Raw genomic sequence first — 21347 nt, 5'->3', positions numbered from 1 at the left:
GGTAAGGGGGCAGTTATCAGAATGACTTCTGATGTGAATATGTGAGATATTTCTTATCCTAACTAGACTTGATTTCTGATTATCAAGTTTTAGATGGGATATCAAACAAGCAACTCTTTAGTAAATGAGTGACTGGTTTTGCAGTGCATTTTCTTGGTCAGCAACTCAAATGGAAGCCCTGCTGATACTTATTCTTCAAAACATTTATATCTATACATTCAGAAAGAGAAAAATATCAGTCCAGGTCACAGCTTCTGTGTTCTTCAGGGAAATGACATCACTGCTCTGGGCCCTATTTCCTCATTGGTAGAATAAATGTCCCTTAAAAGAGTTTCCCTTTTGTTCAATTAATCTGTCACCCACTCAGTGTGATGTGCCCAGAGGAGACATCACCACTGCATCCTAGGTGCCAAAAAGCTATCATTTAAACCTACATGTTTGTTGTTCTAACATCAGATACTTCAAGAAATAGAGAAATGCTATTGAGGAATATTAAGAGAAGAAAGAACAGAAGCAAATAGAAAGCACGGGGAAGTGGAAGACTAATTTGGGAAGAACAAAGCAGAAGGATGTTAAAAGATCCCCTCGGATGGAACATAGAAAAGGCAGCAATTACAGAGTCAGTCCTAGCAATGCATCCTGACTTTAAGTTATTTTTCTGAGTTTGAAGCACAGAAAACAAACTCAATACAGGGTGAGTGTCCCAAATACTGCTTTCATATAAGCAAAGTCATCTTCCATTTAAGGATTCAAAAGAGACCAGCCTTTACATTCCTGGACCAGACATGAGCACAAAAAGGAACAATGATTATTTTGGTAAATGTACAGAGTAACTTTAGTCAAGGCAGCTTCAGTAAAGACAATAGGAATGAGACAGCATACTATAGTCATTCATACAAGCCCACAACAATAGAAGGCTGCAAAGAGATGTGTGTGTTGGAACAGGGAAGGATTAGTAGATGTGGCTTAGAGTGGCTCATGGTCATTGCCTAAGTTAATGTGCAACTCAACATCTGCTGAAGAGACATGGCCACAGATCTTAAAATTTTGAAGGGAATAAATACTTTTTAATACCAATGCTTTGAAACCAAGAAAAGAAAATAACAAAGATTTAAGAATGTAACAATTTCACTGCAATGTCTACTGCTATAAAAATCATGGGCAAAATGTTTTGTTATTTTTTTTAATGAAAGAAAATTTAAACACAGAGATAAACACACAGAGAAAATGTTACATGAAGCCTAGAATGGTGGTATCACCATCAAAAGGCTACAGAAATCTAGGAGAAAACAGTCCCCCAAAGAATTACACCCCTACTCACACACTAGATCCTTGCTCCAGATCAGTGAGGTGACATAACCTGCTGGGTAAGCTAAGCAGTGTCTGGGGCTTACTTACAAGCATCATGGAGAGTTAATATAAAGGCTGAGAATGGAATTTTATTTAGTGATTTAAAAAGAATGATCCACTTAAATAGCAGCAGAAAAGGCACAGGTAGTAAATTCAGAGTTAAAGATGGAGAACAGAAGATAGAAATGAAACCCAGAAGTTTGGGAAATAACAGTATAGGGAGATAAAAAAAAAAATCTCAGAGATGAGACATAGCCCTGGTCGAATGACTCAAAGATGCTCTTGGGAATGGGAGAAGACCTTGTGGAAGTTTCATGTTGATGCTTCAGGGACAGTCTTAAAGGGATGGTATTAGTGGGTATTAATAATAAACTAGTACCTAAATGTTGTACATAATGCAGTTACAGAAGAGATACAAGTGGATGACAGAGCTCACAATGAAGTCACAAAATATTAAATTCTGATGATATTTAAAGCAAATTCCATGGAAATTCTATATTATTTTTATTTAAATCAAAAGCAGAGTTAAAGTTAAAAAACCTCATATTTTTCAAAGAAATACAAATGGGTATTTGCTGTAGAATTGCTAGATGTATAGTTTGCAATCTCTGTAACAAAAGAAATAGCAATGACTGTTTCCTGAATAGCTCCTAGATATGTTGCTTATGGTCACTTTGGTAAGAGTAAACTTTTTATGAGCATAAATGGAGCAGAAAAGAAGCTCATCCTCCAGACTGGAACAAAGAACCTCACTCCTACAGCGAACCATCTATTCCTGGAAGGGGATCTGCAACTTTAGTGTTAAAACCTGAAGAAACTTGTCCCTGCAAAGAACAGCTTCAAAGGCTTGCTTTCAAAAGTATAAGATTCTCAGTATTTTTAAAGTGAAGACATAAAAGACTTGTTGAGATGGCTTCAAATTAAGTCAGTAAAGATGGAAAATGAAAATATCTATCTGGGATGAAGATTTAAGAGCCAGCTTCTGAGTTCACATTCTAGATTCCAAATAACTATCCAGAAATAAAACCCACAAATATTAATAAAGTATTTCAACATTACCCTCCAAAAGAAAGACTGCACAGAGAAGTGAGATCCAAACACTTCATTTTCTGAGAGTTCCTAAAAACAAACAAATATTTAGCTAAATTTTGCAGTTTTCAAGAATACTTAATTATTATCAAAATCAAAACAAAGCAAATCAACGTAAACTAAAAGGCAAAAATCATACATCCAGAAATACTACGTATTTGGAAACTATAGGTTCTTCTCTGAATAGATGACTCTGTCTTCATTCCCTACAGTGGTGAGGACAAAGTGGGAGGATGCTTCTATACTCTAGAGCACACTTACCTCTTTGTTCTTAATGCTCATTAATTTCTATCAGTCCGAAGTTTCATGACAGAAAATATAAGTAGTTAAACACATTGAAAGATTTAAAATGAAGTAGACAACATTGTTTCTTTTAGTAAAACAATTGTGCTAATCATAGTCTATGAGATTGTTTTAAAATACAGAAATAGATATCTTACTAATAAAACATCCCTCTAGTTAAATTCTGTTCAAAATTTCTTGTTTCCTAGTATAATACAATAACTGCAATACAAATGATTTCATTAATTTGAGCTCTGAGCTACATCCCCAGCCCTAATTACATTTTAAACAGGTTTACATTACTTTTACTTTGGACTATACAGTTTAATATTCTGTCCTCGAGTATCAGTTATAATGAAGTCCTGGGGTACTGATGAGAGTTTTAGGACAGTTCAATTCTGACATTATCATGAAGAGGATGCAATCTCACAATGTTATTTTCCCTGTTATTTTGTGATAATAACTAAGATTATAGTGGTCCAATATCTTATATCTATGTCTAAGGCATAATAAATACTCAATAATTTTTTTTAAATAGCCAGATAGTATTTGGTTAAAGCCTTAGTTTTTACCAAACATAAAAAGAAAAGTAGAAAATAATGTTTAACTAACACATTTTTGAGTATTTATCAAATTGAATAATCTAAAATTAGACAGAAATGCTTTACAAATATATTTTCTAATGCAACAAGTTATGCCTGGCCATGCTGCATTGCTCAGGGCACAAATCATTAGTAAAAGGTTTTCCATCCAAAACAACATGTGATTAAGTTATAAAGGATTATTTGTTTATATTTACATCTTATAATTTTCATGTGACATACTATCACAGTATGATCTAAGCAATCAAAACAAATCCTTTAAAAAGTACACTTATATTTCAACTACCATCTTTCTTGATACTATATTTTTTAAAAGATTATGATAAATCTTTTGTTAAATATCAATTCTTGCCACTTGTGAGAACTGGCTGGTCCTGCCTTAGAAATGTGGACACTTCATTCTTTTTTAAAAGGGGGAACAAAATACCCATGGAAGGAGTTGCAGAGACTATGGAGCAGAGACCGAAGGAAGGACAATCGAGCCTGATATAGCTGTCTCCTGAGAGGCTCTGACAGTACCTTACTAATACAGAAGTAGAGGCTCACAGTCAACCATTGAACTGAGTACAGGGTCCCCAAATGAAGGAGCTACAGAAAAGACCAAAGGAGCTGAAGGGTTTGTAGCCCCTTAGGACGAAAACCAATATGAACTACCTAGTACCCTCAGAGCTCCCGGGGACTAAACCACCAACCAAGGAGTACACATGGTGGGACTGATTGCTCCAGCAGCATGTGTATAGTAGAGGATGGCCAAGTCAGTCATCAATGGGAGGAGAAGCCCTTGGCCCTGTGAAGGTTCTGTGCCCCAGTGTAGGGGAATGCCAGGGCCAGTAATCAGGAGAGGGTGGGGTGGTGAGCAGGGGGAGGGAGGAGGGAACAGGGGTTTGTTGTTGTTGTTGTTTGTTTTTTGTTTGTTTTTGGAATGGAAACTGGGAAATATGACCTGCAAATAAAGAAAATATCTAATAAAAGAAAAAAAAATCAATTCTTATTTATTTATTTGTTTGTTTGTTTGTTTGTTTAGTGTGTGTGTGTGTATGTGTGTATGTGTGTGTGTGTGTGTGTGTGTGTGTGTGTGTTGTGCCAGGAGTGAGTATTTTCCTGTCATCTTGCAAGATCTGAGAATTGATATCTGGTCATAAGGTCTATTGGAAAGTGCCTTAATCCATTGAACTATCTCTTTTGCTCATTATCTTATTATTTAACTTAAAGAATCTTCTGGATTTTAGAGAAGTTGAATGTTACTTTTTAATTGTTATTTCTCTTCACTTTGATTTATAAATATTTAAGACAATGAACAGCTTAGTAGATGTGAAACAGCATTTTAATTATCACATTGCAAAATCATATTCAAACAATTAAGTCAGGGACCCAAGTGGTATAAGTGGTTTCACACTATATAAGTTGAGGGAGTATCAAAAATTATATATCCAAGTAAGTTTCAATCTTAAGGCATAATATGTTAACTAAATGGAGATGAAAGATTTACTCCTAAATCCAGCACAAAGCAAATATTTCAAAGTAGCATTAACTCATATAAAGTTTTAGGTTGTGTCATGTGATCGACTGAAGCTGTGCTAAGATTGAACTTTCTAGTCTTCTTCAGTTAAAAGCAGAGGTTTATACTTAATTGTTGTTGGCTTAGTATATACAGAAGAAAAGATATTCATACATTTGATGGTTGGGATGTTTAAATGTTGAAGACTTAGCTTTGAGAAGTATAGCCTAGTCCCCAGGCTGTACTTTTTATGCCATGGCTAATTAGTTCTATCACTCATCAGCTACAATTTATAGTTCATTTTACAACCCACATTCTTATGTAAATTTATGCCTTTATTTCAAGTGAAACAGTTTAATTTCCATGTGGCTTCTAGTGCCGTTTATTGCTCTGAATTAATAAGAAATTTACAGTAGACAACCCAGGAGTAGTTAATAATAATGGTAACAACAATACCAACAAAAACAGTAACAAAAAAATAATAACAGCAGCAACAACATTAATAGCAACATAAATAATCATCAACTCTAGTAACAGTAAAAAATAAAAACAATAACAACAATAAAAACAGTAAATGCAACAATAAAAATAACAACAACAATCAGAATAATAAACACGACCACAGTAAAACAATAGCACAAGCAGTAACAACGAAATACTGTGGTGATGACGAGTTCTAAAGAAAAGTACTGATTTTAATTTGGAGAGCACAAACCCATTATGAGTTCTGGAGAAGCCTTGGGTCAAGTCATTCTGTACACAGTAAGTACCACTTCAGTGTCCACCAAGACAACAGACTGGAAAGCAAGGGAAAGCAGCAATAGGAATATGCTAAATTATAAATCTATATTTAAAGAAAATTGAATATTAGCCCCAAAACTTGGAATACCCAAGATACAATTTACAGACCATATAAAGCTCAATAAGAAGACCAAAGTGTGGATGCTTCATTGCTTCTTAGAAGGGTGAACAAAATACTCACAGGAGCGAATGTGGAGACAAAGTGTAGAGCAGAGACTGAAGGAAAGGCCATCCAGAGACTGTTCCACCTGGGGATCTATCCCATATACAACCACCAAACCTGAACACTATTGTGGATGCTGGGAAGTGCTTGCTGATAAAAGCCTGATATAACTGTCTTCCGAGAGGCTCTGCCAGTGCCTGACAAATACAGAGGAAGACACTTGCAGCCAATCATTGGATTGAATGTGGGGGTCCCTGATGGAGGAGCTGGAGAAAGGACTGAAGGAGCTGAGGGGGTTTGCTGCCCCATGGAGGGAGCAACAGTGTCAACAGTCCAGACCACCCTGGAACTCCCCGGGGACTTGACCACCAACCAAAGAATACACATAAAGAATACACATGGAGGGACCCATGTCTCTGGCCGAATTTGTGGCAGATGGCCTTGCTGGAGCATCAGTGGGAGGAGAGGCCCTGGGTTTGAGGGTGTTCGATGCCCCAGTGTAGGGGAATGGAAAGGTGGGGAGGCAGGAGTGGTTGGCTGGATGGGGGAACACCCTCATAGAAGCAGGGGCAAGGGGGATGAAATAGGGATTTGGCGGGGGGTGTGGGGTGGAGGGGAGACCTGGAAAGGGGATAACATTTGAAATGCAAATAAAGAAAATAGCCAATAAAAAAAGAAAATTGAACAAACACTAAAAGACAATCATCAGAATTATTCTGAATAAACGAATGGCTGAACTGCTTCTATTGAGCTTCTAAATTATCATCTTACCAAGAACCATTGGTAAGTAATACAAAGAGTTAGGTCTACTTTTGCAGTATAAGTCAATTTCTCCTCAAAGATGAAAAATAAAACTGGAAGTCTAAAACTTAATCATATTTTTAAAATGAAAATACAGTTTTTTTATAAAAACAAAAGTAAAGTGCATGTTTTCCTTAAAAAATAACTATGATGCTAATTTTCAAACTGTAAAGAAAATAAATCATAAAAATCTTTTAAGATTTTGTTATCAGGATGAGGATTAACAATCAATCTTTTATCTAAAGTGATATTTTAAAATTAGATTAGTATACAGATTTTAAGACATAATTCATGGGGTTGGAGAAATGGCTCAAAGGTTAAGAGCACTGGCTGCTTTTTTAGAGGTCCTGAGTTCAATCTCCCAGCAACCTCCCAGATGTTGGCTCACAACCATCTGTAAGGGGATCTAATGCCCTCTACTGCTGTGTCTGAAGACAGCTACAGTGTACTCATACATAAAATAAATAAATCCTTAAAAAAGACATAATTTGCCGGCAGTGGTAGCATACACCTTTAATCCCAGCACTTGGGAGGCAGAGGCAGGTGGATTTCTGAGTTCAAAGCCAGCCTGGTCTACAGAGTGAGTTCTAGGACAGACAGAGCTATACAGGTTTGTCTCGAAAAACCAAAGGAAAAATTTGAATCACAAAGGAAAAATTTGAATATGGAACCCTAAAATTCAAGGGTTAGAATCAAGTCAGCCATCTAGATTACATGGACCTGTTTTAATATGTATAAGCACAATTTCTTCTCATAGGTGCTATTTTGAGCATTTAAGTGATTGAAAAGCAATATTTCATATGCAAATCAGTTGCACAAAATTTCCTGGTCAGAAAATCATTTTTCATGAAAAATAATTTTTCATTTCAGGATCATGGGATGTTTCCATCTTAGCAAAAAAAAAAAAAAAAAAAAAAAGAATTAGAATATTAACCATGTCAACTAGGCCTTTGTAAGTAAAGCCCTTATAAAATATGAATTATTTATTTTCATTGAAGTATTTAAAGTACTTAAAATGAATAAATCTATCTATCATCTATCTTTCTATCTACTGTCTGTCCATCCATCCATTCATCCATCCATCTACCTACCTACCAACTTACCATCTTCCATTATGATTCAATACACATCTACATGGCAACTTTCTACTCCATTCATGTAATACATTAGTTTCCCCTTTTTAATCAGGTCAGAAAAGATCATGGGGAAACTGGATGACATTCTGTTGACACATCCATGAACCAAAGGTCAATTGGCAATAAACATCTTAGACTTGGGATGCAAGCTTGGTGGGTTCCATCTTGTGCTCAGGATTACATTTTACTCCTTGACTTTACACCAGATCATCCATATTTGCTCCAGAAAGAGCCATGAAAGCACTCAAATTAATGTAATGTCATGGTTATAGCAAATCTCAATCATTATAAATTAATGTACATAAAATCTAATTTTATATCTATGATAAAATATTGTAAAGACATCAAAGAAATCATTTCAATATAAGATCTAACTATAAACTTTGAGGAATAATCAAATATCGCACTAATATATATTTACAAAATAAATAAACAGTAAATCTAACAACCAAGTTCCAAATACACCCTGTAAAATAGAACTCCTTATTGCTGTTCACCATTTGTTTACTGTTGCATTTTAGAACCTCAAAACAATCAATTCTAAATATTATTTTATAGTATTTCTAAAAAGAGCTGGGAATAAAAATTTTGCCAAAGTAAGGAATTTTAAATAAATGTTTGCTTCCTTAAAAACAGTATGTCCAAAGACGTAAGCATAGAACTGTAGGTGGTAAGCTAAAGGTGTGAGTCTCTGACCAATAGTTTTCATTTTTACAACACTTCTCTTCTTTAAAATCACCTGTTTATTAGCATTTGAGGTCTTAGTGGAAAGAACATGATAATAGTTAACTAATAGCTTTTTCATTATGTCTGACTATGTGTGATACTTAAAATGTGTTAATCTGTTTCTGTCCCCTTACTTGAAGCATTTACAAGTCACTGGTGTATTTTTAATATGTCATGCAAGGTGCCAGTTTAACTATGCCCTGCAGTCTTACAGAGCTCGGTGTTCCCTAGTATAAATTAATGATATCTTTGCCAGAAGTCTTATTAAAATTGCTTCATTCAACCACTGGATAAAGTGTTTCATATTTCATTAAAACCATGCTAAGTGATTATAATAAAATCTTTATAAGAAGATATATTGCTAAAAGAGATGTAGGCTGTCAAATAACAGAGGATCTAGTAGTGAGATTACCACCACAATAATCTACATTATATTATCCAAAGGACCTAATTTTAAAGAAAACAATTAAAAACTGTTACAGTTAAGATTTTGACAAGTATATCTTGATATGATTACAACATAATTCTTTTCTTTTAAATAATGTCTTGTTTTACTCCTTGAAAATTTCACACATCAATGTATTTTGACCATTACCAACCCCCACCACCTATCTCCAGTTGCTCCCAGAACCCAACAATTGTCCCTCCAAGCTAAATGTCTTGTTTTTGTTTGTTTGGCTGGTTTTTTACTTAATATATCACAAACTCTAATTACTATTGGCAATATGTGGGAGGGTGTGGCCATTCACTGGGGTGTGGGCCACCTATCAGAAGCCACATACACAAGAAAAGTGAATCTCACTCAGAAGTCATCAATTGTCATTAGCACTTGCACTAGAGGTGAGGCCTTGGCCATAGTATTTTTTAGATAATTGAAGTAATTTATTGAAAACATGTATGTGTTTTACATAAGATAAGGTCTTGCTATGTACTACAGGCTGACTTGAAACCATGATTCTGTCCCATCCACAAACATGCTTATTATTATTCATCCTAACCACAGATAAACTATAAACTCTCTCTTCTGGGTTAGAACATGGGCACATATTAAAGCCACTTGAGAGAGACAATTATTTCACTATTTCATTTCCATTTTTCTTGGTTTGATACATATCTTCTGAGCTCATGGAATTTTCTTGATGAATAATTTAACCTTAAATGAATTATCAATGACAGGCTTCTTCTAAAGAATAAAGTATTGAAGCAACTCAAAGCATTACAATTTCTCTGCCAAGATGTATTTTGTTACATAAATGTAGCTCTTTGGCCTTCATAATTACCTAGTTGTCTGAGTTTAGGAAGATGTTGATTTTTCTCTTCTTCTTAAAATAACACTTCTATTCCAGATAAGTGTGAGAGAGAATTTAAACTGTGAATGATGGAAAGTGGAGTTGGTAGACATAATGAGTCTATTGGTGGAAATTACTACACCCAGAAAAGGAGATTTGTGAGATTTAATATTTACTGATTTGCATGCAATTGAAAATTGCGCATATTTCCACATCCTGCTCTGCACAGGTCCATGTAGGTGCATTCTCCCTACTAGTTATAATGTGATAGTAGCTGTATTCACAATGATAGAGCAACTTGTCTTGAATAACATTTATCAGGCCCTATGTCCTCAGAAACATGGTTCTACTCTTCAATAGTAAATATTGTCTCATAACATGTAAGTAGCACATGAGAGAATTTATTACTGGCAGACCTGTGTTACCCAAACATGAATTAAAAGCACATCACAAAAAATGAAGATATTGAAATGACCAGCAGATATTTAGATGATGTGAAATTCTATGAGCTATTTCACCTTGTATACAAGGGAGATGTTTGTGTGACAAAAGCATGGCCAGCTTAGTACTCTCCTGTCTGCATCTGTATTTAGATTACTTCTGAAAGAAACCAAGACAAGTCAGAAAAGCTCTGAGCCACAGATAACCATAAATAGCAACATCTGGCTATGTGCAAATCTTTACTGGGAAGGTTTGACTCTCAGATTTTTTTTTTTTTGCACCCTTGGTGCTCAAAGAAAAGCTTCATATTAAAGACCTGCCTGAGGATAAAAGGAGATTTCATTCGTGTAAACTGAGACTCCATAGAAGAATATGATTTTTATCTATCAGAGAATACAATGGTGAGCATTGTTACATAATATGAAAAAAAACCTAGCTACTAAAAATGTCAATACTTGTATTTTAGAATAGCTCGAGCATGTTTCTACAAACAAAACGAGTGTCCTTACTCAGACACAGGTTTTAAGGGGAAGAGGTAGAAGGAGAGTGTATTTCAGTAAGGCAGACACAGCTTAAACCCACCTACCCTGTACACTTACCCCTTAGTTCTTAGGAGCAGCTTCCTGGAGGAAAGGATTCAGCCACAGTGTCAATTTGGGGGGGGTATGAAGACCAGTGAAGTAAGTAATAATTATAAACGTAAGGTTTCCAATGGACTTTAAAAATTAACACTATCTGGTGACTATGAAAAGTGTTTTAGGGCATAGTAAAAATTTGAATGAATTACCAAGTACTCATTATATTCTCATAGGAAAACAACCATGACGAGTGAACTGATTCTAACTCAGTTGGCATTTTGAATTCCTATAAAAATATACCAAATTTAAAAATCTCTTAGTCTAATATTAACACTTGTACAAATTATAACTTGTCAAGTACTCAAGAGAATGGCGAATTAGACTCAGGCACTTTGCATCCATAGTAGCAAACTTCCAAAGTTTAAATTAATAATTAATTATAAAGTACTAAGAATTTTAAGTATAAAATAATGGAAATAATATACTTATTATTCATTTAAATTTTTACAGATTCAAGGAAATTATGTGGATTTATTGGTACTTTATTATTAAGATTATTTTAAAGAAGTTAAATGTCTTAGACTCTATCATCTATCAACTATCTATCTATCAATCTACCTAGCTACCTACTTATCTACCTGAATATATGTTAGAATGGGTCTTTCTCTGGAGCTCAAGCTGGCCTTTTATTTTCTTCCTTCAGCCTCTTAAGTATTGAGATCTCAGGTGCCTGTCAATATACACTGTCAAAAACAACACTTCTATTCTCTCTTTCATATTTCAATAAAATAGATTATTCATACTAATTAATGCCAGGTACTATATAATATCCAGTCCTAGTTAAACTCATCTGAGAGAGGTAATACTGCTAACTGTTCATGGGTTAGCAGGTTTTTCTACAAATATATTATCTTAGAAACACAGGATGAGGAAAGTCATATATATTTTAAAACCAACATTCTTTTAATATACTATTAATTCAAAAGCACAGTTACAAAGACAAACAATACAACATTTCTTTAAAAGTCTTTGAAGCTTTATTTTGCTTAATGAGACCACAGTGAATTCTCAAAAATATTCAGCAACTTTCTCCAGTATGTGCCTTTTGAGTCCTGGTCCTTTGGTGAATTATCTCTTGGTTGTCAGCAGTTTAAGAACTGGAAAGTAACTAACTGTACATAAGCAGTACTTTATAAAACAGATTAAGACACCATAGCAAACATAAAACAATACTTATTATACATATTTTCTTAATTCCCCCCAAAAGGAAAATGATGAAATTGAATAACAACTTAAGTAACAGCATGATTTGATCAGAATGGAAGAAGAAAGATTGCCAATGTTCCAGGGTCTAAAAAAATCAGAACTATTAAAAGCAATATTGACCTTTTAAGTAAAAATTTGAATAAATTATATTTTTACCAAGGAAATCTGATTTGTTTCAAAGCACAGTCATATAAAAGTTCAGTTTCATCTTGATATTTATATTCAAGAGTGGTGCCATCACCAAAGGTACTAAAAGCTTAATATGTGTCTTCATATCTTTAGAGGGATATGGAAAGCTCAGGACATTCCTGGAGCCTCCATGTCTCTTGTTCTGGGAATGAGATGAGGTATTGAGGGAGAACTGTCCTCAAGGAGCCATGACACAAGAACTTATGAGTTTAGAAAGCCCATATTCAATTTTCCATGAAACAAAGCAAAACAGAATGTTTCATGGCCCTCTGTCTGGAGTTGTTCCTGCCCCAGTTCATCACTTCCATTCTGGAGCAGAGTGATTTTGTAGACCCTGTTGTGCACATAGTAGAGACTGGATGCTGCGAATGAGGCTGGAGAGTGATTGGAAAAAAGCAGGAGAATGGTCGGAGTGCTCTGTACCAGTAAGGTTCCTACTGACTTAGAAAGCATCGAATGATTTGATTAAAGATTATGGGGAGGAGAAAAAAGAGCAACTGGCAATGATGAAACTTCGTGGTATAGCTGGAAGGGGATGAGAGGGATTTGGAAAAGCAGCTAACAGTCTTCTCAACAAGGAAAGCTGAAGATCACATGCTAAGAATTACCTTACTGGATCTTTTCCAACTCTTCCTCATTAGCATTGTCTGTAAATGAAATAAAGCATTTCATTATCTTTCATCCAGTACCGAATAATGGGCAGCCATTGTTTTTTAGGGGAAATGTAACATTAATTGGTCCTTTTAATAACAAGACATTTCCAGCAACAACTATACAAGAGGAGACTGCCTCACATACACACATACACAAGAGGGATGGGGGAGGGAAGGAGGGGGGGAAGCAAAGAGAGGGAAGGAGAAGGGGAGAACTCTAACATTCAAGCAGTCTTTCTGGTGAGAGTTCACTTGCATTATTTGTATGAAGAAATGAGACAGTGTATGTTAAATATAATGAGTGACTTGGAATTGGAATTATTTAATACTGAATTAAAAATGCAAACTGAGTTTCATGAAATTGTCCTATTTGGAGGTTAGAGTTTAGAATACACTTTATATAATTGGGTATATAACATTTTTTTTCTTCAACCTACATCCAAAGCTGTTGCTTTGGCCACATTTTAGAAATACTTATGTACTTAGTCAATTATTAACTATATTGTTGTCTACAATGTTTCCAACTCAGACAAAGGCTAGTTAATTTTTTAACTAAAATATATCCTCTATAATATTATGTTTAAGTCATAGTGAGAGGTCAGTTTGGCTAAATGCTTAACCTTCTGGAGAGTTGTTATGAGTGCTTAAGATCATTGGTGTCTTGCTTTTGCATAACGTAAAGCATAAAGCCTCCCTCAAATTTAAATAATTTTTCTATTTACTATTAAGCATTTCCTTTAAGTACCTAGATGTAAACCTTCCTCTTTGTCCTATCATGTCTTATGGTTGTCTTTAAGACAGAGGACAAGGAAAGTGGGGACTATTTAGGGAAAAGCTTGCTCTGTCTGTGTTAGGGAACTCCATCAATGTCAAGAGGTCTATCACTTTCATCAGAACTCCTTATGAAGAAGATCCATTCTAGAAAGCACTCATAAAAATAGAGGATAGAAAGTATTTTCACATAAGACCACACTATCTTTAACCTAATGGGGAGGGAATGGAAGGAGGGAATGGAACTATATAGCAACTTTAGAATAGGAAATAGAACAATCATAACATTCCCAAGACAGTGCTACATTTCTTTTATTTTTGCCTTTATAAAGTCCATTGACCAAAACATGAAAGAGTTACAGATTTCCAAAAGTTATAAAAATCCCACTCCCTGATTTTCAAGTAGAATTAGGAAACAGCAATGTACTGCTATCAATACAAGAGAGTTAATATTTTCTATGTGCTAAGGTACAATTCATTTTGAAGCAACACGTTCAACCACTGGGTTGGAGAGATAGACATTGTAGACACAAAATAGACACTTGCTATTGATGTTAGATGAGTGATTATTATCAGCACTTGATGATCACTAATAATAATAACACGATCACTACCTTCATATCATCAACAGTCTTCTGCAACAAAATTCTTCAGTGGTTAGGCATATCCACAAGAGCTGCCCAATCAAGAGTCCAATAACCAAGGTTCAACTTTGCCAGAAAATAGAGTCTCAATGCATTTGAACATGGCAACTTTTGGAGACAATATTTTGAGTCAAAAACAAGTGAAATCAATTAGAATAAAGAGAAAAGTTTAAAATATCTTAACTAGTGTTCATTTGTCAGCATCATTAAACATATAAGGATCCTATAAAAAATCCATTCTGAAAGAAGTGTTAGGCAATCAAGGGGATAAGTACATTAAGAAGGGTAGACTTAGGTTAAAAAAAATAAACCTCAATTAGTAATGCAGTAGAAAAGTTAAAAAACAAATGAGCTTAATAGACTAACTACTGACATTGCCATCTTTACAAGCTATTAAAGAAGACGGGATGTTTGGGTAATGTTAAAGAAAAAAGATCAAGTACATTCTAGAAATATAAGTTTATATTTTGCTCTGTGATTGTAACTTCAGCTGAGAAACATGGGTTAGGGTTTGAGGGTGCCAGTCTATGACTATAGCACCATTTTGGTTCTTCATTAGCAACTCAACCTTTCTTGAAGGCAACCTAAGGATAAGTGGCATAAGAATACAGCCAATGATAAATTGTAGAAGCAACTGCTTTTAAAAAACTTAAAATATCATTTTAACTTCCTTTTGTTGTTATAATTTCAGTAGATTATCCTACTGATATACATACAATAAAAGCACAGAACAGACAGTATACACATCTTATAAAATGTACATGTTCAACAGTTCATAACTAGATATGTCTTCAAACATAGTATAAAAGTTATGACATATCAAAATTAAGCCAAAGTATAAAAATTGTTTTTAACTCATATTATCATAGTATCAATTCACATGTTTCTGAGAACCTTCCAATTTTCAACCTTATCCAGGCATTCTATAGATCTATGTTATCTAAGAGTGTGTAACACAAATTAACTCACTTTTATGTCACAAATTCTCCAATGAAGAAAGCTGTGTATTGAACTCTGCTAGGAAAAGAGCCAGAAAGAACTCAAACACACTGTCAAACAAAAATACCACAGGACACACATGTATACATTATATACTTTTTCAGATTCAAGACCGGACATGCAGTCAAAACAGAAACAACAGTTGTGCCATGCATTACAGCCACATGGTGCCATGGAGCCTTTGGTTTCTTGTACACACAATGCTGGGGACTCACAAAAGGAAGTACACATATAGGTTCACATCCTGAAATTTTAAATATATAATCAATCATGTACTCAGCACAGAAGATTTTAATATTGGCAAGGATACATTTGCTAATTGTCCTTCCATACATCTTAAATTGCTATAATTAGATGTTAGTTGTTATAGTATGACAATAGATTATTCAACTTATTCTTTGGTTTAGCTGACTTCTAAAAGTGGCAATACATACAAGAAAAATTATCTCAACTGCATTATTCATGGAGTGTACTGTCACTATTTAATGGTGTATACGGAACTCACAAAATAGCCGAAATCTTAGTGCTTTGTAACACTAAGTTGCATGCACTTCCAGTTCTGTTTCTAGTCTTACCACACTTTATTACTGTTAATACTCTACTTCCTACTTGATTGTTAGGGCATACTTGTTAAGGCTTTGGAAACTCTTCAATTTTTCATTTTAATTCATGTAAAATATTTAGCGAAATTTTATAAACATAGAGATAAGAAATAAGACCTAACGTCTCTATACCAAAAGCCTAACATAAATTAACTTCTGAGGTAATAAGCAAAAAGAACAGAACTTTTCCTTTCACGTTGTTGTGTGTGGAGGAGCAACTGCACCTTAATTTCCTCACTCTACATCAGTCACACTGACAAAGACTATGAAGCAATCCACCACTAATATTTTAGTTCAAATTTTTTCTGAATAAGAGTTGTTCCTAGGCAATTTATGAAAGTTCAGCATTCCACTTTCACAGTAGTGGTATGATCTATATTTAAAATAGGAAAATTAAAGTTGAAGATATATTGGATCTCTGATTGTTCTTAAACAAGACATGTCAAATGTGTCCCAGGCCATACCTTGCTAATAATAGATATATTGTCCAAGAAAGAAAAGAAAAATGCCATGTCTATCCATTGTAGTCAGAAGTCTCTGAGAATCATTAAAATCATTAATCATTAAAAAACTTATTTTAAGAATCTACCAGAGGAAGTTAGATCATTATTTAACCATGATATAGTGATGTTTGTAACAACTTCAAGGATTTCAATATTAAATTTAGAATAAAGTCAACATGAGAATACTTCTCCTTATAAGACATTGAACATCCACTACTATAGGATGCTAGACTTGGTTTTCAGGGGTGTCATTGCAAGACCATTTTGCAGACTTACACATATATTATTATATGTAACATGTAGTAATAAATGTACCATAAACATACATCCTTCTTCATGAGAAAATCATATAGGTTGGAGGTTAGCTGAAATAAAAGCATACTTTCAGTGACACAGATGACACTGATAATAGGTTGGGTAAACTGTGGAGGAGTTTAAGTGACTACAAGTTACAAGTGAAAGAACATATGATGCCTGTTGGAACGCTGCTCATTGGTTTGTAAATATTGGAGGAGATGTAGACCACTGGACTGTTAAAGGGATAAGGAGCTTACAGAAGTTTAAGAGATACAAAAAGGATTTTTCTTTTAAATTCTTATATAAATTACACATATTTATAAACCTTGGATGTTTATAGAACATGTATAGATCGTTGCTCAAATCAGCATACCTTTCTTTGCAAACATTTACCATTTGGTGGAAATATGTAAAGGTTTTCTAAAATATCTAGTATGTTATTGGTTTCTATAGTCACCTTATTGTGTACCAGCAGATCAGAAGTACTTGCTTCAAACTGTAACTTACTCATTGAACAATATTTGCCCATCCCTTCCTCCCATTACTTGGTCCCAGTTTCATGTAATCAGCAATCTACCATCCAAGTCTATGAGATGAACACTGTTGATTATGTGCTTCTTATCTAACTTACTTATCCAGTTCCATCTGCATTGCTGTAAAGGATAGGACTTCATACTCTTTGGTGCTGACTACTTATTCCATTGTAATTTTTTTTAAAAAAAACAATAGATGTTGACTTGTGGTTTTGTTCAGAATTTCAAATTTTAGAAAATACTATTGATTAATATAACTGATATAAAGACTTTGAAAAGGTATCAATAGAACAAATCTTTAGGCCAAATAAAAAGCAAAATCTCAAACATTTCTACATTTATAGGTATACTTAGAAACTCATATTTCTATATGATATAGGATATTAGAATAGCTGGAATACCAGATCCCAGTAGACTTTTCCATTTTCTCTATTTTAGCTCTCTGTCCATCCTAACTTGCTCCTCTACTGCAAAGCATATACCTTGCTGTTGAATACAGTCATGAGGATTATCTAGGATAGCTACTGGACTCACTCTTCTCTCTCCCTCTTCTTACCAAGGTCAGGGTGAGAAGTCCAGGAGTGCTCCCAGCCATGACTGACCTGGTCAACTCTAGAGGCCTTGCTTAGTTCTGCCTTAGTCATTTGTTTCTCTGAGGACAAGAGGGATTAGGGGGTGGGGATTGATAACAGCATGGAAGGATGTGCCAGGTCCTACATGGGCAACAGAACAATCCCACACAGGTGGAGACTCTGAAAATAGAAGGCATGAAGTAAGGCTGCAAATGAGGAACACCTGGCAGCAAGGACATCCCTGAAACACGGTCAAAGTAATTTGATTTATGGCAATAGCTTGACAGTTTTGGGGAGAAAATCTTTGTGTCAAAGGTGAGTATGACTGGAGATAAACAATGAAGAGGAAGGAAAAGGAGACAAATGGTATTATGATGAAAAACTTTCCCATATTCATTTGATTTTCTTCTCATTCATATGTAAGAAGTCACTGTTGGTCATCTCTTGGTTGCTATTTTTTTTAATTAAAAATACATTGTGCCTGTGATGTAAATTTGAGCCAGTTGGGAGGCCTTTTCAAGGACTGTTGAAAATAAGTAATATGAGAAGTGTCTTTGTGAATCAGAGGAACTCAATAGTTCCGTTGTTATCTTGATAACTAATTCTATCCCTTAAGCTCTCAGGTTGATGCTGGGATCCTCTTCTGAAGTCTATCCATTATCAAATCTCCCAAATAACTGGAACAGCACCCACACCATTTAAGTCTTTGGTAATACTGCAGGTGAGTGGTCAGGAGATACACAGGACTTTGGGCTACTTATTTTCGTTTATGAAGTGCTGCCCTGAATAAAATTAGCAAAGAAAACTAATTAGTTAGTGTTTCACTAAACTGTCTTGACTTATTTTAACTTCTTAAAGGCAAACCTGCCAATACCCTTCCACATCACCTCTGAGGACTCTTACTTAGAACCTCACCATCTTTCAATGGAGTTTTTATTTTTTTTTTTCGTACTAGCCATTTTTATAATAGCCAGAAGCTTCAAACAACTCAGATATCCTTCAACAGAGGAATGGATACAGAAAACATGGTTCATTTACACAATGGAATACTACTCAGGTATTAACAACAACTTCATGAAATTAACAGTCAAATGGATGGAACTTGAAAATATCATCCTGAGTGAGGTAACCCAGTCACAAAACAACATATGTTATGCACTCACTGATAAATGGATATTACCCCAAAAGTTTGGAATATCCAAGATACAATTCACAGACCATATGAAGCTCAAGAAGAAGCAAGAGTATACAAGGAGGCTTGCTTGTCTTATGTCAGTAGGTACAGTCTCTGTAGCCTCAAATTGTTCAGACCTAAAGATCTGAAGATAGAAATTTTTATTGGACATTTTTTCCCACAAACTATCAATGTCCTTACATGATCAAAAGAGGCTTTGTCATCTTTCAAGACTCAAGCAATGAAAGGAAGATGTGTTGGTTTTTTTCATGAGTCTGAAGCTATGATCCTATGACATGTAAATGAAGAAAATATCTAAAAAAAAAAAGTGAAGGAGATATATACCAGGATAAGTTTGCTAATAACCATCCCAATCAAAACCGTTACATAATTTTGTGTATATTTTATGGGACAGGATACTAACATCAGTGTGATATAGCTTGATATTAATATTATTGTGTTGGCTGTAGTTGAGATTGTTTTGATTCTCAAATTAGTCCTTTTTTTCTCAGATATCAATGTATACAATTAGGTGGTGTTTAATTTCAATTGTCTTTGAATGAGGGACATTCCTTTTATATCTGTAATATGTCATTAATTATTGCATTATGTTATTGCATTAATGATAATGTCAACAAAATATATCACTAATATATAGCACATATTGTCTTATAAAAACTATAACAGATGCAACTATTAGAAGTGTATGTCTTGAACTAAATAAGGTCTGAGTGTGTGAAGTCCTGAGGGAATGTGTGAATGAATGTCTGCTGTTTACATGGGAATGTCTAGTTCAAGGACCGCAGCTTCAATGGAGTTTTTAACAGTCTCCTAATCTGTCTGCAGGTAGCCATCCACAGGCCTTTAATGCATTTTCTACAATGTACAACCAGAGGTAAAAAAAATTTTTTTTTACAGGAAAAATACAATCATGTCATTTTCCCTTTCCAGACCTGCCATAATTCCTCATTGCTATTTGGATAAAGTTCATAAATCTTACCATAGACAAAGGCTCTCCACAGTTTAGGCATCTCTCTTCCGCACTGTAGCACGCAGCATAGTGTTCTCTCTCTCTCTCTCTCTCTCTCTCTCTCTCTCTCTCTCTCCTACTCTCTTTCTCCTTCTCTCTCTCCTTCTCTCTTTCTCCTTCTCTCTCTCCTTCACTCTCTCTTCTCTCTCTTTCTCCTTCTCTCTCTCCTTCTCTCTCTCCTTCTCTTTCTTTCTCCTTCTCTCTCTCTCCTTCTCTCTCTCCTTCTCTTTCTTTCTCCTTCTCTCTCTCTCCTTCTCTCTCTCCTTCTCTTTCTTTCTCCTTCCCTCTCCTTCTCTCTCTCTCCTCTCTTTCTCCCTCTCTCTCTCTTTCTCTCTCTCTCTCTCCTTCTCTCTCTCTCCTTCTCTCTCTCTCCTCTACCTTAAGTATGTCTCTTACTGAGTTTGTTTCCTTTTAGTTCTTACTTTATTTCTTACCTCAGCATTGCCTTGACTTCCTTAGAGAATCCTAGACCTACACAGATAGGAACAAATTTCCTGGTTTTGTTTTCACATAAATTTGCCTTTCTTTCATAACACTAAACTGGTTGTCATCTTCTGTTTCTCTCAGTGACTCACTGGACACTATTTCTAAAGTGCCCTAAATACTAGCATAGGAGCTGCCTTACCATAGGCTTCTAGTGAGCACCTGAATTATTTAAATAAAGTAAAAAATGAAAATTTAAAATGTACTCCTAATTGTGGACTGGAAATCTAGAATTTACTTCCTGGTTTGTGCTATTGGTGACTTCTAGCTGATAGGCTTTCTCTGTAAATTATAGTATTCTTTGAACAAGCTTTTCCTCAGCTGCCCCTCCAAATGCACATGTGGACTCAGTTGCACTATAGCACACCCTACCTACAACGGGTGCTATGTACACTCAGCCACACTGTGTTCTCACAGCAGGTACTATGTAGTCAAATTTTCCTATAAATAGGGTTTTTAAGTAACACACATGAACTATTATAACCATTGCTTAATTTTTTAAGGAGTAAAAGGAATTCTCCTTAAAGTTGTAAAAAAAAATTGGTGAGTTTAGAAAAAGACTTCAGTTTTGAAGTTTTGGGGATTCACTATTTTTACCTATAATCTTGATTAAAATGTCAACAATATCTTTTAATAGATAATATATACCAACTTGAATGATACATTATTTTAAAACAGGAATATAAGTATTACAGAAAGAGTATTTTGGGTAATCTCTAACAATTTTACCTACTACAAAAGATGTGTTCAAGCTATAGTATTTTCCAGGTGTATAAATGAATATTGAACCTAACAAACCATCTCTGGTAATTTGTGGCAGAAAGTATACTGAAGCATACCAATATGGATCACACCTGGTACTTGTTCAGGTCTTT

General features: G+C 34.8%; 1 protein-coding gene across 5 annotated transcripts in view; it reads right to left on the bottom strand.

Annotated features, from left to right (window-relative positions):
* The window catches only part of Mctp1 (multiple C2 and transmembrane domain containing 1), a 586378-nt gene that overhangs the window by 226961 nt on the left and 338070 nt on the right, over positions 1–21347 (bottom strand). For 2 of the 5 annotated variants that reach the window (XM_031359932.1, XM_031359936.1), the window contains exons 6-7: positions 12820–12858; positions 2410–2469 (exon numbers count right to left, since the gene is read on the bottom strand). The exons of 1 other annotated variant lie outside the window; for it this stretch is intronic. In XM_031359932.1, the coding sequence (XP_031215792.1) occupies positions 2410–2469; positions 12820–12858 (99 nt within the window). The remainder of the gene's footprint in view (positions 1–2409; positions 2470–12819; positions 12859–21347) is intronic. 2 more of the 5 variants (XM_031359934.1, XM_031359933.1) reach the window with 2 other exon arrangements.

The sequence above is a fragment of the Mastomys coucha genome, unplaced genomic scaffold, assembly GCF_008632895.1.
Source record: "Mastomys coucha isolate ucsf_1 unplaced genomic scaffold, UCSF_Mcou_1 pScaffold8, whole genome shotgun sequence".
Lineage (NCBI taxonomy): Eukaryota > Metazoa > Chordata > Mammalia > Rodentia > Muridae > Mastomys > Mastomys coucha.
This window is presented reverse-complemented; position numbering and strand designations above follow the sequence as displayed.